A 16,882-nucleotide genomic window follows, 5' to 3' on the forward strand; every position below is an offset into this window, starting at 1 on the left:
GATTAGATCTGGTGAAGATCTATCCGTATACCACATTTGATTGCTCTATGTCACTCCCTTCCATGTGAAAAGCTGATAACAGACAGACAGACACAAAAATATACACAAAATTAATTTATTATTATTAAGGAAGAAAGCCGAAGTTAACTAGCCAGCCATACGCTTCATTGTTCCACTACCAAAATATATCACTAAAATTTTATTAACAAAAGTCGACAGTTATTATCAATTGAGAACTGACAATATTCTGTTGCGCATATAAGCAAGTACACTACCGTTGTAGCGGATGTTTCAAAAGTTCGCGGCTACAGACCAACTCCGTTTATAAGTAAAGATACGAAAAAATGGAAAGAGAAGGAAATTGTTGTAAATAAGTGAATAGAGGAACTTTTCCAACTACATCACTCATTTCACTGGTAGGGCGAATTTTGTTACATGAAAAAGTAACGTTTCCAGTTCGGCAGGCTATTCGAACCGAACGTAAAAGCACGCAAAGATGACAAGGGAAGCGTGCTCATTGTTGTGAGACAGTCTAGAAGTCTGTTTCTCAACACTATTGGACAGTTGGTATGGTGAGGAACCAAGGAAACGGCATGCTGAACTAGCAATGTTACTCTTTTTCACTTAACATAAGAGGCTTTACCAGTGGGATGTCTAAACGGCTCGTGCGATTGGAAAATGTCCACCATTTTAGATTGAAAATCACCAATTCCCAACAAATCTCCTCTTTCCATTTTATTCGTAGCTTCAGTCATAACGAAGTTGGCCTATGGTCCAGGGTTTTTGATACACCCGATATGTCAACGGATCGCTCATGCTAACTGATTTGTCCTCGGGACAAGCCTGATTGATTCCGAAGTTTAACGGGAGAGTTGGCACAATCACATGGATTCAGAATTAACCTGAAGGTATGAAACTTCACGTTCGTTACAAATACTCCTCGTTCTCGGTAAATTCATTGGTTACATACAAACAATATACAGTATGCAGCTAAAGAAATGGTTCGCGAGAGACAAGTGTACTCAAATACGATGATTTTTTATGTTATATGAAATCTTAATAGCTCTAAGTTCCCTAGTTCGTAGTTTAGTAAAAATATTTTTCAAATTCCAACAATAAAAAAGTACACTTTTTTTGTATCCCAAAAATAAGAAGAATCCAGATTATCAAGGCATATCTTAATGAAGGTAACTAGTTATCCTGAATAGTTTCGAACTATCAGGACAAATCGAACAATTAACTCTCAGAATATCAAAGTCGAAAGACAATGTTAATACATAATTCTTAGACTGATGTGTTAAAAAGTACGAAGGCCTATTGCATTAAGAACACAGTTCAATCCAGTGAAAGGAAAAATGAAATGAAATTTCTTAAGTTTTATATCCACCGGTCGTGCCGGCTGGGGTAAAGGAGACGGTGATGATAAGAAATGAATGGAACATGGTGGAATGAAGAAAGTGGGAGGAAACGGGAGAACCCCAAGAAAACCCACGCACACCGTGTTTGCCCAACACAAAGTTCACTTGGCAGTGAAAGGAATTCCGCTCTTGAGACTAAATGAGGAAATAGTAGAACACTGAGGGGGAAAAACGATTTATATGCTGCACCTGAATTTATATCTACAACCAGGATTGATATGATTAAAACAAAATGTTTAAAACGAGGGCTGTTGTTTTATTCAGTTTGTTTTAAACGTTTTAAACAAAATGTTTTAAACGTGTTTTTTTCGATGGTGGTTAAATATGTTTAAAACAACTAAACTATCAGATTGAGTAAGTTAATTTAATTTTCTAACAAACAACCCATCCTCCGCAGGATTTGTGCATGGAGTAAATTACAAGCAGACTTATATTCTTATTATAACAGCAATTACTGAATGAAATTCTGCACATCAATGTGCGTATAACTAAACCAAAAGAAATTTAAATGAAGTATTTCAACATTTCTTAATTTCCAAGAATAACGGAGGTTAAACACACTATACACTATTCTAAGATCCAAATTCACAAATTCAAAACTTAGGTATTTTTTGATCACTATCATTTCCATAATAATGAAGAGTTCTCACATCATAAGCTAGAAGAAATGCTCTGACAAATACAATGCAACTCATAGAAAAGAGAAGTGACTAGCCTACAAGGAGCAAATGACATATTTTAAATAAACAGTTTTCAAGATACATCTCTATCTGCAACATGGGTAGCTAATAATGATTAATGTCTACGGCATAACAACACAATTAACTCTAGGCGCCCGCCATGAATTTTAACAAAATGGTAGACTCTCACGTTCGGGGCTCTGGTGACCTCCCTAATTATCACAGAGTCATGAGTTATACACCATTGGAAAGCTTATAGACCACAAATTCCAATGAGGTAACATTCGTGAAATTTCCGCCGTATTCGTAGAAAAAGAACAGACATAAAAAGTCATTAAAAATATTGACTTTGCGGGGCCCTGGCAACCCTTGCAGACACCCTACGCTGACAAAATGATGGATGTGTAGGCCACATACTTGTGACAATAATGTAAGAAATGGTAGCCATTGGTGCCATTGCATAATGAATTCGTTTTATGTAGGAAATATTTTTTTAAAAATATGCGCAGAAAACATTCATTGAATTAGACATTCTCTCCCCTCCGTCCATGTGCAAATCATTTTTGCTGCACACATCATGTATACGAACAAAAATTATGCTTCTAGACCACTTCAGTGAAATATATCATGTGTTATATGGGACTGCCCCGAAAATAAATGTAAATTAACCAAATTTGACCCCCACTCCCTCTATAAACAACAAGTACACATACAGGTTACTATCATGTAGGGGACTACCTCATTGCTTCACATACCAATTTTTATGAATGTACCACAAAGGGAGAGGAATACCCGTCAAAACCTGATGAAAAATTAAAAAACGAACTTCATCCTCCCTTTCTCGGCCGTACATACGTACCCCTATATACATAAAATGCAACTGACGGAAAGCTTCATCCCTCAAAAATACTTTGGCACCAAATCATCTTTCTAGCTTAATTAGAGGTTGAACTATTGATGTTTGTTGTAAAAATAAATGTAATTTACGTCAAAAAACTTAAACTCCAAAAAATGGCTAACTTTGCCCCCTCCCTTCTCCCCCATATAAGCAAGAAGTACAAATACATGATATTACCATGTAGTGGCCTACTTCATTGCTTCACGTAACAATTTTTATGAATCTATCCCCCAAGAGGGGAATTGGCCCCCCAAAAAACTGTGGAAAAAAACAAAACAAAAAAACGATATTTACCCTCCTCCCATATATATAAAATGCACACCAGCAAAGCTGCATCTTTCAGGAATAAATTGGTACCAAAACCATCTTCCAGCCTTAATTTGAGGTTTAAGACTGAGCCATTGAGGTTTAAAGCCCTGACACAGCAGTTGCATCAATGGGCGTTTAAAGATTAAGAATACAGACGACCAGTAGAACGTAACACAAAGAAAGTAAACTACATAATCCGTGAACGGAGATCGGGAAAATCCCGATTTCTTTCTCCGGAATTGAACATTTGGGCGGATCGAAATTAGGGAAGTTCCCGAAATTTGTTCTAACGGTTGAATATAGATGGCAAGCAATACCTAAGAATGTAAAAATGTAATATATATGCGTATTTAGATTATTGTTTTAAACAAAATAAACATTTTAAACATGTTTTTTTTTTGTGTTTAAAACAAAGTATTTTGTTTTAAACAAAAAAACATGTTTTAAACATAAAAAACGTTCTTTGTTTTTTTTTTAAACTTTTTTTCAACCCTGTCTACAACGCCTGAGATTGAACCAGAGACCCTTCACACAAGTAATGAGCGGTCTACAACTGAACGACTGTGCTCTCCAGTTTGATGTGTTCTGTTCATTGTTCATGTGGGTTCTGAACGAAACATACTCTTATAGAAGTTTGATCCTGTGGCAATATGAATAATTTTCTGCTATGCACCTCCTTCGTCACATTATCCGAATGTAGTACACTGCATTGACAAATAACCACGACCGCTTCCTTACCACATAGGTATGTGACATCTTTATATACAAGCTACCAGCACAAGTCAAACCTTTTTACGTATACTTTGTCAACAAACCTATATACAATTAATGGTCATAGATAGTTTCCTATAGAAATTATTCATTGTTGGGAGAAATTGTATACTATGTTGCCGTAGCGTACTACAAAATACAAGATCGTAAACAATTCATTGTTTGACAATAGGTTTGTGCTAATGATGAAGCGAAAGAACACATTTGAAAGTTTATTTTTTCACATTCGTAACTTTAGCTGGTGGCGGCAGATGACAGCAGAAGTTTGGTATCCAAAATGGCCACTATGCAGTTAGCAGCATTCTGAATTTTGGAATATGGAAAGTGTTTCTCCGCTATTACCGTTCATTCTGTAGACAATTTGAAATTGTACCGCCATGTCACCAAAGCAATCTGCGATGGTAACCACACTTTAAGGACACTGGCTGTATTTGTAACGGTAAAAGAACAGGAAGCCCAAGTGATTCTGATGAAAGAGATTGGGCAATGAGTTGCAGATTCTTTGCGTGGCCTCCCGATCTGATAGTTGGTGACTTTCCTTTAGGAGTATGTAAAAAACACAGCGTATGTGCCTCCATTAGCAGCCCTAGGATCGTATTACAGCTCCGTTTACCACCATTGCGGTACGGATATGCTACTGAGCGTGTGGGGCGAACTAAGCTACCGCATAGATGTGTCGTGTGACAAAAGTAAGCCACATCAAACATTTGTAACAGTACGTATGAAAGACTTCGAGTTTCTGTATATTTTTATGTATCATTCGCTATTATATGTGTTCTACGTTTTTCAATACAGCTCCTTCAAAGGCGATAAATCATTTATAATCACCCGGTACAAAGACATAATATGCACTACTATTTTCCTTATTTCAGCAGACAATGTAATATATACATAACGTGTTTAGATCATAATTTACAGAAAACAAAGCGCATATAACTTTATGTAAACGATTCTAAATATGTCATCAAACATTTACGAAACTAACTTGTCTCACTCCCTACACGGTTCCTGTTCCGTAATACGTCATATCGCAGAAACAGAGAATATTTTACTTGGCGCGATATAAGCAGAGAACTTACGGACAAATGCCAAGAAATATACACAGTTCCAAGAATTAAAATACTTCCTTCTGTCTGTTTCTTTAAACAACTCTATCAGTAGTGGTAAGATACATACAAACAATGAAGAACGTTAAAAATCATAAATCAGTAAAACGAAAGTAGTCACATCTCTTTATAAAAGGTTCTACGCAAATGTGGAAAATTCGACTCACAAACAATAGACCATTGTATGACTTCTCTTAACTTTTATTCTTTGTGTTTATGACTGATTTTCCTATTGACTCCTCAACTGGCAACTATCCGAGTTTTATGCAACACGATTAATCATGAAGGCCAATACAGAGCATACTTCGACCGATGATGTAACCTTACGAACAGCAATTCAATATTGAAAAGCAATCACAGAACTTCCAAATAATTTCGAGCTTGCAACTTCAAAATTTACGCTCGGCCTCAGTTTAACCTTTTAACCGCCATGAGGCATCAACGCTATGCCTTACTGTTTTTATTTGTGCCGCGTGGCACTTATGGATACCTCACACTTTTTCTGTTTACAAAGATTATACACAACGCAGTACGCAGAATCAATCCAAATAAAATGAGAAAAATCAAAATTACGTTTTGGCTTCAGGAATATAGTTTTTGCTAATACATTGTGGCAATTAAAGGGTTAAAATTGAAAAAAAAAAAATCAAACTACTCACAATTATGACCTTGAGGCTAAGGAAGACGATGATTAAGGCAAGAGAATGATGATGACTAAATGGTGGACTGAGACTGTGGGAAGAAACTGCAGTACCCCGAGAAAACCCACGGACACAATGTTGTCCATTATAAATTTACTTGGCCAGGGATCAAACCTGGGACCTCACGCAACAGAGGTACGCGTTCTACCACTGAACCACCGTGCCCTCAGCTCTAAAACTGGAAAAAGCCTTTTAGGGCTGAATCTTTCCTTGCAATCAGACAATATGAATAAAGGGATAGTACCTTGAATTTTATCCCCAGTTTAACTTGAGTTTAACGTAGTATCCACAACCACATATTATTGCGTTTGAGACTGAAATATATGTAATTTATAAACTAAGACAATATTATGCTAGTATTTATTTACAACAGTTTATCCAGAATATATGATCACTCGTTAGTATCTTACGCATTTTACAGTCTTATGAATTGTAAATAATTTAATTTTAGTTCTACCAGAACCCGCTGTTTAGGTACAGGAATCGCTACACCGTACTAATAACATATAAAGTCAAATTAGAACTACGTATCTTCGTTGCTCGTTCCTGTAATGGGAAAATTGCTTGAAAAACTAACAAAGAACGCCACCAACACAATTAATCGAAATTTTGTGCTCCATTTTTAAAATGAAACAAAATGGAACTCCTTACTTTAAAATGCAACGGCGAACAATGATGCATTAAGTCTTGATTTATGGAAGAATACAATAGAACGGGACGAGAACAGCCGCAGGAAATTTATGTCCCATACAAATCCAACATAAGCTAAAATCGAATCAGTTTGCATTGACATCAAGTTGAGTTTCTTTAACAAGATTGATTTATACCTGCTATCGAACTAGAATGGAGTCATAGACTGATATAAAATAAAATAAAATACATAAAACAGAATAAAAGAAAGAACCAATACTTGATCAATCATTGTAACAATTACAGTAAATATCGACTTGACATAAAATACAGTATATTGATACAGTACCTAATGACCCACAAACAATAAATATACGTAATTAAACGTCACAAAACTCGTACACGTGTTAAGCACACCACCGTCCTTCATTTTATTTTTATTTTATTTTATTTTTTTAAGAAGATTCTCAGACAGCTAATAGCTAATATGAACGGTACCTAACATGACAGCAAATGACTCACAACCATTTAGCGCCTGTCTACTAAAAGAGGTCAACACTCTCACTGCTAGGTGTAAATAAACAAACCATTAAACAGTACAATGTACATTCAACCTTAGCAGACTTAGTTACAAGTGCAATAAAAATAACGGCGTACACATACAAAACAAAGCACCGTAGACACAGTCGTCAGTCAGAAACCTCTAGAATCTGACGTAACAAAATGAGATATTACTTTTATATTTATTATATACAGTAAATGATTTCATTTACATAGAGTTCAGAAAGTATGTTTCAAAGTAAATTGAATGAAAAATGTATTAACCAATAATAGTTGACACCAGAATATTGATGATACAAAATAAACAAAAACCCTAGTATTTCGTTCTCTATAATTTTCCATCTAGCACTATATACAGGATGTTCATTTATTATGTACCCAAAATCCACTGATGAAATCCTCACACCTAAACAATAAAAAAGTCCATATGAACATAGGGCGGAAAACACGTTGATTCAAAGTTATTAGATGCCGAAATTGAGAAAACTGTAACTTTGAGGCTGCCTAACTCGAAAACTGAGAGAGACATTACAGGCGGTTGAAGAAATATTAGAGGAACTAATACATTGTCTAACTAAATAATAATGTTTCAGAGTTGGGACGTATCGGCGCAACGGATTTTATAGAGGGGGCTGTGGTATAGCTTCCGCTCTTACACCTTTCTCTCTAAAATCATGTACGCCGGTACAACCAACTCTGAAGCATACATATTTAGATAGAAAGTATACTCCTTTCTTTAATAGTTGTTTAAAGTTACTCTTGAAAATTATTCATTTTTCAAAGAAATAAATAAAACGGATAAGAACGCCATACAATCCAACCAACAGGAAATCAAGTACGTAGAAGAAAAAGCAACAGCTGTAAACCTTTGTCGATTTTTCTCATTTCTACTATAAAATCTGTATATAATGTCTTTTCGATTGTGGTGTGTCGTTTCGTTTCAGTTGATGAGGAAGAAGTAATTTCAAAAATTTGTTAGAGATTGTTAATTTTTGTTGTTGGTGTTGCTTTTGTTAGCGATTCTGATAGGGCCAAGGAGTTTTTCAACCTTAGACTCACACTCATGACTCGGAGAACCACGAGTAGAGAATCATTACAGACACCACGACAGGCAGAACGCACGCAACACTAACACCATGCCGAATTTGGTCCGTATTATACTGGGTGTTTATTTATTATGTAGCCAAAATCCACTGGTGAAATCTTCACACCTAAACAATGATGAAAAAAAAAAAGTCCATATAAACATAGGGCGAAAATCGCATTGTTTCAAAGTTATTAGATGCCGAAATTGAGAAAATTGTAACTTTGAGGCTCCCTAGCTCGAAAACTATGAGAGATATTAAAGGCGGTTAAACAAATATTAGAGAAACTAATACACTGTCTATCTATATAATCATGTTCCAGAATTGGGACGTATGGGCCGCCAAGTTGATCGATGGTCAATTTCATAGTTTTTTATTATAAATATCTCGATTTCAAACTAGGAAAGGAGGAAAAATATTATACTTCAACCCTGAGTAACTATTGGCAAATAATTATTGGAAAATTATTAAGACAACCAAATTTAAAGAAAAAAAAGGTAATAGAAGTTCCCTTTAAACACCGTGGACAGGCATTCGACAAACCAGAGATAAAGATTTGTTTATATTTCGAAGTTTTCTCCAATCACAACCAATCATTTGTTTACATCTTTCAGGTATCCCTTACAATGCACCCTAGTAATTGTCTTTTCACTTTTCTAATAATTATCAAGATATTTGTGTATCCACCGTAGTTACTGTTTTGAAGTGAGAAAAATTGGCGGAATTAATAGTGCACAATTTTCGAAGTTCCTTTGTGTAATACATTGCTAGGTACAAATTGTGCCCTATATTCTTAAAACAAACAAAAAATGTCTTTATAAGAGAAGGAAGAGTACAGATGAAGTGTAAGTTGAAATCTTTATGCTACATCAATCATATCTCGGCTAAACAAGTATAGTTTTATTAAAGAGAGCGTACAAATGTACGTCGTCGAGTTACGAAGCTTTGGGAGTATTCACAAGGTGGATCCCCGTGTAGATGTGCTCCGGCTACTTATTCTCTCCTCTGACTGATTTTATTCCCTTAAGTTCTATTGAGGCAAAATCCGATATTATTCTATCGACAAAAAGTAAAGAAATTCACGAACAGACAAAAACCACTCGACTTGTTAACGGTGTTCGTCTTTTTGGATTCCGAACTTCGGGGCATCAAACGTGCGGTGTGGACCTTGTAAAATTTATGTCAAAAAATTTAATGAAGGCCTGCTTTCAAAACTAATGAAAGGTGACTTTTTCCCGCAGTTGTGGAAATTTACATTTGTATAGCCCACAAACTGCAGATGTTATTTATTTGGGTAATATGTGCCCAGCGCATTGCCTACAATCGCCGCCACTTTTCGATTCGCTAGTAACTACTTAATTTAAGTGGTTCCGCAAAATGCAACTGCTACACGACCCTGATCAACATCGAAAATGCTGCCTGAAATTGCCGGCATCGGGCAATGCACAGCTTCTTCTCAGACAATGCTCCAACCAGTTCCTCTCCGCTCTTTAAATCACGCCTAATATTGTTCTTTCTACCTTATTGTTACTGGAATTTTGTCACTGTTTTCAGGTTGAATCCACATAATTTTCTCTATTCCACCGGAACAATAATTCTAAGATTTCAGCCCTGTCCATCAACTCAGCCCATGTATGCATGTGTAAGTGCAGCAATACGCTATGTGGCTTTATCATACTATACAAGCCGTCACTGTGGCGTAGTAATTCAGGTTCCATGAAGGCAATGGTCGACGGACCTTGCCATGAAGGTGAAATAGTGTAGTGGGGTGCAGCCGAAACAGTGAGGGCTGATCATGCCATTATGTGTACGCCCGCTAATCACGGCTGCTAATAGGAGAGGCAAAAATAAGCGTAAATGGGTTGGATCAAGGGACCTAAGTTCATGAAAACATACTTTCGGACGCGGAACCGAAAAAGATTCACTCGTAAGAACTAAGAAGAGATTTGGACTCGGCACTGAAATCAATTTTCAAAGGAAATCTCTAGTGATATTGAGTTGCTGAGAGAAAATCGGCTCTGGTTTTGGAATCGATACCAATATAAAGTGAAAGTGAAATTGCAAAGAAAAAAAGGGGGAGAGATTTTGTAACACAATTGCTAAACGTGGTTTCCTCGAGTTATCACTTCACACATGTTGAACACATTTTTCTATTTGTAACTATTTTGAACCAGTGATGTTTGCAACTTATTATGTCGAAATATATTTTGGATCTGTTCCCGAAAGGAACCAAAATATGAAATACAATTTGTGAACAGAACTGTTGTTATAACATATAATGCCCTTTTCCTGAAAAATTAAAAAAAAAAAAAATGTACGGTTCGGGACTGTAACCTTAAACATGTTTGGTTCCACAATCATTAACTCTACATCAAACTGCATCAGATTCAAAGTCTAGTTACGGTTCGGAACCTACGTTGATAATAGGTCCCGTGCTTCATGACCTCGATGTTGTATAAGGACGAAAAACACAAAAAGTTCGACCTGATGTTACAGAAATATCTATGCTGTTGAAGACAGTTTTCCTTTCACATTATGATCATTATCGTAAGTATTCTAAAGACTGCAATATCTATCTCTTGAAACAAGACATCTGCCTTAATAACGCAGACCCTTTCAATTAGTCTTGTTCTCTCCCTTCCTACTTTCCTTTCCACCTTATATTTGCTTTCACCTCAACAAACAAACAAACAAACCTTCACAGTGTCAATTATTATCATTATTATTATTATTATTATTAACTTTCCATTTCAAATAATGTCGTTTCCAATCTCACACTGCGTAATCGAGTTTGGGTCCCACTCATGCACACACATCGAAGGCTCATGCACTCTCTTAAACGAAAATAAGCAGGGAACAAAAGAGAAGATTGACGGAGTATGCTGTTATTCCGTACGGAATATTTGACCTTCGCGATTAATATCCAAGATGATACAATTAGAAACTTCTAAAAAAAAAAAAAAAAAAAAAAAAAAAAAAAAAAAAAAAAATTCATGCTGCACCTTACATGAATGTGACAGCTAACACCATGATACCGTATTATTACGTATTATATTTCGCCATTATCTAAAATCTGTCTCATAAAATGAAATGAAAAGAGACAAGAGGATTCATGAAAGTAAATTATTATGAGAATATGGGAGAACCCGAGGAAGTCGACGGATACGATGTTGTTGACCACAAACTCACATGGCCTGGGATCGAACTCGGGACCACTCGCACGTACGTAACAATGGAGATCAAAGCGGATTTAGGGTTTGCTCAATGTAATCGCCAGTAATAGCAATTCTACATGAGCACTCTACTACTGCCCACTGTGGGCTACTTCCGTCGAAAATAATATAAACAGAATAAAGCTATGCTGGTTAAATTATGCAACCATTCGCATAAGTACGCATGTGAACACTGTATAACTTCCAAGAGTAAGACGCTGAACGGGCTTTTGTAACTCATCTAGAACCGCATGAGCCGAGGAAGGTGCAGGCGAGTATAAAGGTAGGACACTGAAGGCGCTCAAACCACAATCCAACAAAAATACCTTGGAAAAATAAATGCTTCGTAATTTTCTGGCTTCGTCACTCAAATTATACTGAAAGAACTCTTTAAAAGAGTATGTCCTAAGCAGTATTTTAAACAGAGTCGCACACCAGTCAGTAAATAATCCATAAACAAGTTAGGTTATTTTATACCATTACATACCTGGGATCCTTTCTCCCAGGATTTATCCCCTAATCTTAACTCTTACATAAATACTACCTAATTAAAACAACAACTAGGCCTATACTATAAAAATAACTCGATGCCCATGTGCAATTACAACGATATTTTAAGAACGTACCAGTTAAGTGTTGGAGAAAGAAGCCAGGTAGAAAGGACGTACACTAAAGTAGGCCTAGGTGAAAAATAGTCCTGAACTGTTACTACCAGGCGCATGACCAAATAATTACGTACAGATTGATAATATACGTGAAAACCGATGTGCTTGCTTTTATATGTATAAATATACTTCTTGACGTACACCATAAACACGATTTTGCAAACAAAAAGTGCAATCCACTTTGTGCTAGGTGTCCCATTAAAAGCGAGAATACTACCCAACCGAGTCCGAATAGGGACACAGCAGGGGTACAAGTGCGGGAGTGCGTCGGCAGGGAGAAGGCGCGTCAACGACGGAGAGTGTACGCATAAAGAAGGATGATAAAAAAAATACCTCATAGGGCATAAAACCACATAGGATAGAGCACACTGCAACTCTATACTTGTAAACATAAAATTCAGGTTTCCTATATCGTGCAAAAGTACTCTACCAGTGTAAATGAGTGTCGCACAGGATGTGCATTCGATCATTTCAAATCTGTTAATAGTTTGGCATTATTAATATTATATTTGTGCATAAAATATACCGGTTTTCTACAATTTAGCAGAACTGCTCCGGCAGTGAAAATTAACAGGGATAGTTATGGAACAATAGAAAGTTAACCTAACCTGAACCAACAAAAAATACAAAAAACATACCAAGAAAGTAAGAAGTTTTAGCTCAAAAAATTCTTGCTCCTCAAATTCAAAAATATGCAAATTAACAACCTGGACCGTCCCTTTTTATTTTACTCACTCATTTTAAACGTAAAATCACCTTTTGGCCACTGTTTAGCTTTGGGAGACCAGGTTTTTAGTCGACTTTTTTGCGATATTCTATTGACAATCGGTTAGGTTAGGTTAATAACTTTTAATTCAGACAACATTGCCGTGCGAGCATTAGCGAGCGAAGGCGCGTTAGAGCCCCGCAGGGCATGTTGTTCCCTGTCTTCGTTAGTGTTGCCCCCCCCCCCCATTACTAAACAGTTACCTACCTTTTTTTTTTTTTTTTTTTTTAATGATGGACTATTCTGCACAAGCACATTAAAGTAACCTACTCTACTCTAGCCTAATACGGCTTTGCTACCTTTTAATTCGTCGGTAAAATGTTAAAAAAAAAAAAAAAAAAAAAAAAAATTGTATACAACTAAACCCCTCCCCCCTGCTGTAACATGTGCAAAGACATTTACTTTCTAACAACACTCGGAATATTTAAGAAGTAGACCTATTCTATAATTAAGTAAATATCACGTCATCACGTAAAGGGAAAACTAAATCAACCGTCAACCAGTAATACTTAATATGTAAGAAATTTACATAAATAATTTATCTGTATTAGCATTTCAGAATAGATGGAAGTTTCAAAAGTCTATTTACATTATTAAGACCAATAAGAAGTTCGTTAAGTAAATGTTTGTTAATTCTGAACATGTAATATATTCATACTCCTTCTCAAGCCGGTAGTCAGCCCAAAAATGTACGGGGCGCGGCCCCACTAGACCCCCTGGATATGGGCCTGCTCCTTCTACTAGTTTCAGATAGGTCTAAAAATAAAATATTCCAAATGCAAATGGCTACATGGCATTTGTACAAAAATATTGTATATTGAAAAGGATTGATTTATCTATCGGTGGTAATTTAAGAGGGGAAAAGAAATTTACCTACGAGCATGCATTTTCCGTAAGTATTTAAAAGCTACTTATTGAAAATTAGTTTCTATTAAAAACAATAAATTTACAAATTGAAAAGTACGCCCTAAAAACCACGGGACATTACAGCAGCAAATACATCTAATTAATACGCCTGGTAGCTTGTATATCCAACTCGGATTTGGAAGCAACAACGGCACTTAGCAAAATTAGTACTGTAACTTCCTCATGATTAAGCACTTAGCGCGCGTGCCTTTGGTGTGGGAGACACGGGTTCGATTCCCGGATAGCTTATGTTAAGCTGTAAGTCGGTCTCTCTTATAGCCTTGCTGCTGAAAGAAGTGCTAAACTGAAAATAATTAGTAGGCCTTATGGTACCATTTTGTTTCAGTGAATAACACCACTAAATTTTGTGGATATTAAATTAATACGCATTTTCATTCTGACTTTAATCTTAAGCATATATAAATTAATAATGGATGCATTACATTGTCACATTATTATTATTGGTTATAGTTAAGGAGCCGTACTTCCTATTTAGGGAAGGACGAGAAACGCCATACTTTCAGGAATTATTCAATGACTATCTAGGATGTTAAAAAGTAGGTAATAGACTGAGTTCGTGCCCTTGTACTTAGGGTGTTTAGGTAGTGCAACAGTAAGATGTATCCTCGTGCACGGGAGATGAGAAGTAGCTGTTCTTAACTATTACCTTATTATTATTAAGTAGGGCAAACATTACCTAGTATTTAATCATATGGATTATTACACATACATACATAAAATAATTCATTACAATTACCATCGCTTGGCAAAAAAAAAAAGAAAAAAAGTTGTCTGCTTAATATATACATTTTAATTAACATGCAGAAGGAAACCAGTAATATGCAAATTATTCTTTCGATTCTTTTATTTTGCGACTTACTTGCCTATAGGCAAGTGCATCTCATCAATTCAATGTCAACACATATTGAAAAAAAAACAGCTGCTAAATTTATAATTAACTTTTTTGTAGCACTTATTTCGCTCTCCCGCAGTATGAACCTCTTCAGAAAAATCTAACTTTAGACGGATCCAATATTTACTTTACACCGTAAAAACAACAATGTGTTGTTCCCGTCACACCCTACTCGTATCAACACAAAACTGCAGACGCCGGGTTCAAGAAACTATCACCTATAGCACCTACCTGCAATGACAGTATCACTAAGGTTATATTTTCCTCCCACTTTCGGAAACTCCTTTAATTTCCTTCCACTTAACTTTAACTCTCCACTATAATGTGCTTCTTCCAAAATTCGTTCTAAAGACCGCGTTAACTGGTTTTGCGAATGACCGCTCATGTTCGGCACGGTCACCGCCATTTCAACCTCCTCATTGTCACTGCGCGAAAGGCATTGTGGGAATCATCGACGTCACGTTGGGAGGGGCTAAGTACAGGTGAGCGTCTGCTTGAAATAAACAAATACACGTGAATGTTTTGCTTTGCTAAGGATTTTCACGTCTAGGAACTCTCATCCATGCATGACTGTCTTCTGCAGTAAATTCACTTTCACTTCTCTTCTGTTAAATACACTGAGATATCAATTGAGAACATGACTACTTACTAAAAATACAAAAACTTTTCCAAAATCTGTCGTTCCCAATGATGGAGGTGCGCGCGCATACACGCGTTTGTCGCATGTTTCTGTTGTTTTAATTGATCAATGCTCATGCAGGCACAAAAAGTTAATTAAATTACCCAAACTTTTTAAAAATATATCACCCATATAAAAAGTGAACCACTATAAAAGAAAATATCAGGTTTCAAAATAACCATAAAATTTTCGTTCTTTCAGGTTTAAATGATATACAGGATGTTCCAATAAATGGGGTGATTTAGTATAGCTCAAATTGGTCCGATTTTAGATTAAATCTATTTCCCCCAAAAAAGATAGAAGTAATAAAGTTCAAGTGAAATGTCCATAAGGCAATTGTCGACTGTTGAGAATCGCAAACACTTACAGGTTACACAATAACATGTCTGCTTTGAACAAGGACAAGAAAAAAAATTAAATCTTTATTCTCAAACAGAATAAACAGAAAGATTTCCGAAATTCCCTGATTTGTCCGCATTTTCTAAGTTCGGGTGTATTGTTCACTGTCACACATTTCATACATAAAGATATGTTTGGCTATTTGTATTCAAAGAAGTAATTGTCAGTAACAGTCCAGTTAACGAAGAAAAAATTGAAAGAATAAATCGTATAGTTCTGAAATTTGATACAGTTATGGAGAAGATTGTTCTAAACGACATTGAAAATTGCCGAGGGTGCAGAATGGGCGGGCTGTGGTATATATATTTTTAAAAAGTTTTTCTTTTTTCAAAAACTACGGGATGTAGCAAGAAAGATTTCAAGTACAAAAATAAACTACGTTAAATTTCCTACAAAAATTATATATATATATATATATATATATATATATATATATATATATATATATATATATATATATATATATATATATACTAGCAGCGTTCACCCCGCTTCGCTGCGGTCACCCCGGAACGCAATAAACTTTGTTACTTAGATAATTTTTACTTTTTCGCTTTCAAGTGATATGATAAAAACCATAGAAGATTGCAGTAAATGTTAACATTATATCGCCTGTCATTTATGTTAACCCGCCCCGCTTCGCTGCGGTCACCCCCGAACGCAATAAACTTTGTTACTTAGATAATTTTTACTTTTTCGCTTTCAAGTGATATGATAAAAACCATTATAACGCCTGTCATGTATGTTAACCCGCCGAGTGACACGGTCATGCGGGTTGCATATAAATACGTTTATTTTTATACCTATGATGAACTAACAAAGGATTTGTACGTAATGGACACCTGAATGGTCAATTATCTCAAGACACTGGTAATTGAAAATTAAAGTGATATGATAAAAACCATCTAGGGTCCAAATCCTAATAACCCTCCAAAAATAAAAGAAATTGGTTCAGCCGTATTAGCGTGATGAGCGGACAAAGGATTTGTACGTTCTCTTTTATATATATATACTAGCAGCGTTCACCCCGCTTCGCTGCGGTCACCCCGGAACGCAATAAACGTTGTTACTTAGATAATTTTTACTTTTTCGCTTTCAAGTGATATGATAAAAACCATAGAAGATTGCAGTAAATGTTAACATTATATCGCCTGTCATTTATGTTAACCCGCCCCGCTTCGCT

At 35.9% G+C, this 16,882-nt stretch overlaps 1 protein-coding gene across 3 annotated transcripts in view; it reads right to left on the reverse strand.

The window, feature by feature from the left end:
- The window catches only part of Lrch (Leucine-rich-repeats and calponin homology domain protein), a 370,595-nt gene extending 355,309 nt beyond the window's left edge, over positions 1-15,286 (reverse strand). Inside the window, exon 1 of one of the 3 annotated variants that reach the window (XM_081768565.1) lies at positions 14,853-15,279. In XM_081768565.1, the coding sequence (XP_081624691.1) occupies positions 14,853-15,027 (175 nt within the window). In that variant the 5' untranslated portion in view covers positions 15,028-15,279. Of the gene's footprint in view, positions 1-14,852 lie in introns of all 3 variants that reach the window. The other 2 variants (XM_081768566.1, XM_081768564.1) reach the window with 2 other exon arrangements.
- Between the last annotated feature and the right edge of the window lie 1,596 nt (positions 15,287-16,882).

The sequence above is a fragment of the Thermobia domestica genome, chromosome 8, assembly GCF_964235325.1.
Source record: "Thermobia domestica chromosome 8, izTheDome1.hap1.1, whole genome shotgun sequence".
Classification (NCBI taxonomy): Eukaryota; Metazoa; Arthropoda; class Insecta; order Zygentoma; family Lepismatidae; genus Thermobia; species Thermobia domestica.